This window comes from Vigna umbellata, chromosome 7 (genome assembly GCF_029865625.1).
Source record: "Vigna umbellata cultivar VRB3 chromosome 7, Vumbellata_1.0, whole genome shotgun sequence".
Taxonomy (NCBI): Eukaryota; Viridiplantae; Streptophyta; class Magnoliopsida; order Fabales; family Fabaceae; genus Vigna; species Vigna umbellata.
In genome coordinates this window covers 26,951,698-26,956,915 of record NC_142171.1, presented here as the reverse complement: position 1 = coordinate 26,956,915, position 5,218 = coordinate 26,951,698, and the positions used below count along the sequence as shown (strand labels likewise).

The 5,218-nt window shown below is 26.8% G+C and overlaps 1 protein-coding gene across 1 annotated transcript; it reads right to left on the bottom strand.

Moving 5' to 3' along the window:
• Positions 1-800: 800 nt before the first annotated feature.
• On the bottom strand, positions 801-4,976 carry LOC124840363 (putative polygalacturonase At3g15720). The gene is made up of 8 exons (XM_047316401.2): positions 4,848-4,976; positions 4,324-4,458; positions 2,996-3,172; positions 2,189-2,396; positions 1,999-2,080; positions 1,499-1,607; positions 1,315-1,419; positions 801-1,028 (listed from the first exon to the last, which is right to left on the bottom strand). The coding sequence occupies exons 1-8, from the start codon at positions 4,974-4,976 to the stop codon at positions 801-803; spliced, it is 1,173 nt and encodes a 390-aa protein (XP_047172357.2).
• Between the last annotated feature and the right edge of the window lie 242 nt (positions 4,977-5,218).

The following is a 5,218-nucleotide window of genomic DNA, read 5'->3' as shown; positions in this document are numbered from 1 at the left end:
TATTCTCCAGTTTGAATATTTACTATTGATGGTAACCTTTTTTATATTTTATTTATTATGGTCATTAGTGTCTCTCTTGTCAAGTTTCACACATGGGTACCAACCTCTTTTTGACAATAATTGAAGGTAATTAATGTTTTGGACCTAAAATTTTCTAAATTATTTATGTTCTAATAAAATCATTATCACATTTTTTTGTTACCAATTTACTTGGTAAGAGTACTCCATAATAGAAGTAAATAATGAGTAAACCCATAGAAGAGATTAAAAAAATATATTGTAATGTAGTACTTGATAGTTTTTATAAAGTTTAAAACATTAAGTACATTGTTTAATATTTATATCAAAACTTTATACATCATATACAGCTAATCGAAGTATAGTGTATTAATATAAAGTCGAATGGCTACCGTTACCGTAGAATGGGTAAACAATTAATGGGTTGGGAGTTTCCATCAATGTAATTAGGTGTTTCTTTCTGCACCCATCAAAATTTTTACTACCCATCATAGGTTTCCAGAAATTTTGATCTGAAATAAGGATGGGATGAGTGGCTTCAGAAAATATATTTCCAGATTATTATTGCATTGAAATTTCCTATCATAAAGATTTAATTATTTGGTCCCATATCTACCTTTTATTTTTCCTTAGTGTTGTACATCCTATTACAGTACATAGAAAATGAAAGAACATTTAAAAAGAAAAAGTAAATTTGAAGATCGAGGGTAGCATTTACCAAAGAAGTACCTATTATTTGTTCATCATTTCACTTAAACATATGTACATGGGAAAGAAAGAATTCATTTCATTAAGCAATTACAATTTGGCGTGGTAGATTTAGTTATTGCATGAGCATTACTGCAAGAACAGGAAGCTGGTTTTCCTTGTTCAGAAGAGGCAATGTTAATATCTTCCAATACGATGTTGAAACAACCTGAAGAGTCGCAATCTATGTCAATAGTTTTCTCATCTCCACTTGTTCCTTCAAACCCTCTGAATGTCACATCACTCACTTTGACTGCTCCACCCTAATTATGTCAAATTCAAAATGCAACTTTAATAGGTTATAACAAGGACAACGATACTTTGACAATATTTTTTTGATAATATTTTAATACTGTTTACGTGTCATTCTGTGTTTGGTCCAAAATTATTCCATAATCAATAATAATAATCATAAACACTAATATAGACCAATCACAGACTGACACGTAAACAATGTTAAAATGTTGTCAAAACAATATTGTCAAAGTATCATTATTCTTATAATAAACCACTTGAAATCACAAAACATCAATCTAAAGTTGTGAGTACCTTCAAACCATCATAGTCATAGTGTTGGTCTATGATTATAGGGTTGAAAGCCTTTCTTAATGTGATTTTCTCATAAGTGATTTTTCTTGCAAAACCTGATCCACCCTGTCAAAATTCAACAACATATAAAATGAGTAATGCTATTTGGTACAAAATGAAAATATACAACATCTTTATGTTTTACCTTCCATGTCTTGATTCTTGCTCCATTTTGGGTGTTTGTGAAGCTGCAATTCCTCACATAAACTTCTTCAACTGTATCATGCTGCCTGTTTCTTCCCAAGCTCCCAACACTGATTAATTCATGAATTTTCACCATAATATAATGTCACTTACAATATAATTTTTTTAACCGTGATATTCATATGAATTGTTTATTTTTTAACATAAAGATTAACAAGGACAGAATCTTAATATATTTTTGAACACATAATGCAGATATCATGTTATTAATATGCCATCAGAAACCAGTTTTGGACCATTAGGTCAATGCAGACAACCAGTTCGAACTTATGCCAACCAAAGGTTATAAAGTTTGAAAGATTTAAAACAAACTTAAAAATATTTTTTTTATTTACCAATAAAACTATTTATGTTAAAATATATTATAACTTTTAAAATCCTACTTAAATTTTTAATATATATGAACATAAATAGACCGATACACTCTTTATATATAAAAACCTTATTCCATGGCCTGGTCCGCATGCAATTCTAGTAGCATTGATGAACGAGGAGCCACCATTAATGGCAATACAATCATCACCTGTTTACAATGATAATGAGTTAAAATTACACATAAATACAGTAATTATTTTAAGAACTGGTGCTATGAAATTTGACACGTATATGATTAAGATGAAAATTAACTTACCTGTTCCTATAATGGAATCTTGAATGGTTATATATTTTGAAGCAGAAATGTCAAATCCATCGGTGTTGGGGCTGTCACCAGGAGCATGAATATTGATATGAGAGAACACAGCATTGTTACAACCATCTACTGTTACGTGAGCTCGTGGACTGTCAATTATGCTCAGATAACTAACTCTAAGATCATTGCATTGTTCAAAACTAATAACCTGCATAAGTCAGATCATACCAAAATTACTTAAAAATAAAGTTAAAATTACATTATACCAAGTAAAAATTATATTATATAAGTGGGAATGAATCTTCTATTACTCAGTTGGTATAACAAAGTTGATTTAGGTTTAATTCTAATAACTTAAAATGATATCACAATATAATTAATATGATATAAGATTCATTTAAAATGTATCTTAAATTAAATAAAATCGTGTATAGTGAGTGATACTTGTTATCAATCTCTTCTTTGATATCTTCTGTATGAATGAATGTATTGAAGATGAGAAATGATATTTTGATATACACATTTTTACTTTCTTTTAAATAAAATTACAATTTGTTTTCATAACTATTTTATTTTTATAATATGTATCAAATGAATCTAATAAGTGTGTGTGATTCTATCATTATTTGTAGAAGATATCATGTCAATTGATAATTAAATACCTTCTCTATTGAGTAATATTAATATTGTTGAATTATATTTAATTTTATTAAGTTGATAATGTGTTTCATGCATATTTTAGAAATTATGTGAAATTGGTCCAATTAATGGTGTATGAACAATGAAGTAATTAGGTTATATTCGAACCTTTGGTCTTTGACAAGAAGGGCAATTCCACCAAGAAGAACCAAAGCCATTGATTTGTCCACTTCCATGAATTCTGAGACTGTTGACTTGTGAGATTAAAATTAAAGAGGACTTATCATCAACTTGCAGACCTTTTGCCCATTCATTCCTCTGAGGTGCAACTATTTTCCCTTGAAGCTTCAAGAAAAGAGGACAAAATATATGAAGAAAATAAGAAGCAGCACTTATACTTAACAACTAGGTTTTAACAGTTCTTTATTTATAAATAAAATATTATTATTATTATTATTATTATTATTATTATTATTATTAAGTTGAGATCAATTTGGCTATTTCATATTTACTACAAGTAAATAAACATAAATGTAAATTAAGAAATATTGATATAGATGAGTATATACTACTATACTGTATACAGAGATAGTATATATATATATATATATAGAAATAATAGTGCATTAACAATAATAATTATTATTGTATAAATGCTTATAAATATACTTATGTAAGCGGAGAAATATCATATAATTATAGTAAGTATTAATAAATAAATCTTTCCTATAGTTATACTTTAGTTATAAGTATTATAATAAAAATATTTTTAAATTAATTTTATATATACGAATGTAATACCATATTTCCTTTACAAGATATACAAATACCTCTACTAAATATTTTTTAAATATCAATATAAGTAAAATTATATACTTATATATAATTCCTATTCACACATATATCAATATAACTTATTAGTATTAGTATAAAATAAAATTATATGGATATTTGCTTTGTGAATAAGTACACTTGGGATACTTTTTTCTCGGTTAGGGCAAAATAGGTGGATAGTCGAAAAGGATACAAAATGTTATGTAATTTTCTTTTCTTGTTATTTGTACATAAGTCTCCTTAAACATCCCCGATTTCTTAAAGTGCTTATTCAATATAAATTATTTATTGTCCATAAAAAATATAAAGTTGAACGTAAAATATATTAATAAAAGTAAATCTATGAAATGTCCATCCAAATAAAAAAAAACCTAGATCAAATGAAAAAAAATTGCACTTGTGACATCTTTTTTTCAACTTTGACAAGTAAAATTATAAAATATTTAAGAAAACGACCAAAATTACACAAATTTATTTTTTTATGCAACAAAAGATGAAAAGAAAAAATATTTTTATTCAATGTGTTTGACTATTTTGTATAAAGACAACAAAGCCAAGCTTTCCTTTGAAAATTTAAAGCAATTGCATGTCCAATTTAAGCTGAAATAATGATGTAAAAGATGTCTTAAAAAATGTTTATGAGTAATTAGGGCATGATATACCTGAATATGAATACTTTTGGCCTTGCAAGGACCACTCAAGTTTATGTTCTTCACCTTGAATACTCCATTTTTTGGTATAACTAGAATCGGCGTCCCTGCCGTTCGACACGTGTCTTTCCATGCACTTAAAAAGGCCTACCATAAATTCAAAATATAAATCTCTAAATGAGTATTAATTAAGATAGCAATCATAAATAAAATCCCCTAATTAAATAGAAGATTGAATAAATATTTATGTTCCACATAATACTATGTCAAGATATGAGATTATTGAGGAGAATATCATATAATCATATAAATCTGTTTTAATAGTTTCATCACAAAATTAACCGACATTACAATGAAATTTAAGTTTGATATAATTCGATAAAGTCTATTTTGTTTAAAACTATTATATATATATATATATATATATATATATATATATATATATATATATATATTGTTGCAAATGAAAAATATAAAGAAAAATAAAACATTGAAATTATAAATAAAATTGGTGAATAAAGCAAACAAATACATACATGGGAATCATCAGATTTTCCATCGCCACGAGCACCATAGTTGACCACATTATGAAATGTTATTGACCTCCCAAACATACATGGTGCAAGGAAACCTAAAATAAAAAAACAACTTAATAGAATTTGCATGTTTAGCAAGAGTATATTTTGTTTTTCTTTTTTGTGAATATGGATTAGGAAGATTAAGAGTGGGAGAAAAATGGAGGAAAATATAGTTCTGAGGGTTTAGTTATATAGAAGTTTGGACCAGCAAGAATCAATGGGAGAGAACTACAAATTGATGAAGAGTACGAAGAAGAAGATACACAATATATTTTTAATGGTAAGAAAACGATTTATCTAACAAAAATGGAATATTATTGAATTTACAT

Bases quoted from the DNA above. Each gene is read 5' to 3' on its own strand.
- LOC124840363 (XM_047316401.2), bottom strand. From the start codon at position 4,976: ATGCAAATTCTATTAAGTTGTTTTTTTATTTTAGGTTTCCTTGCACCA. The intron at 3,173-4,323 runs GTATATCATGCC...CTTTTCTTGAAG, and splicing joins CCAAAAGTATTCATATTCAG to CTTCAAGGGAAAATAGTTGC. The intron at 2,081-2,188 runs GTAAGTTAATTT...CATTGTAAACAG, and splicing joins AGATTCCATTATAGGAACAG to GTGATGATTGTATTGCCATT.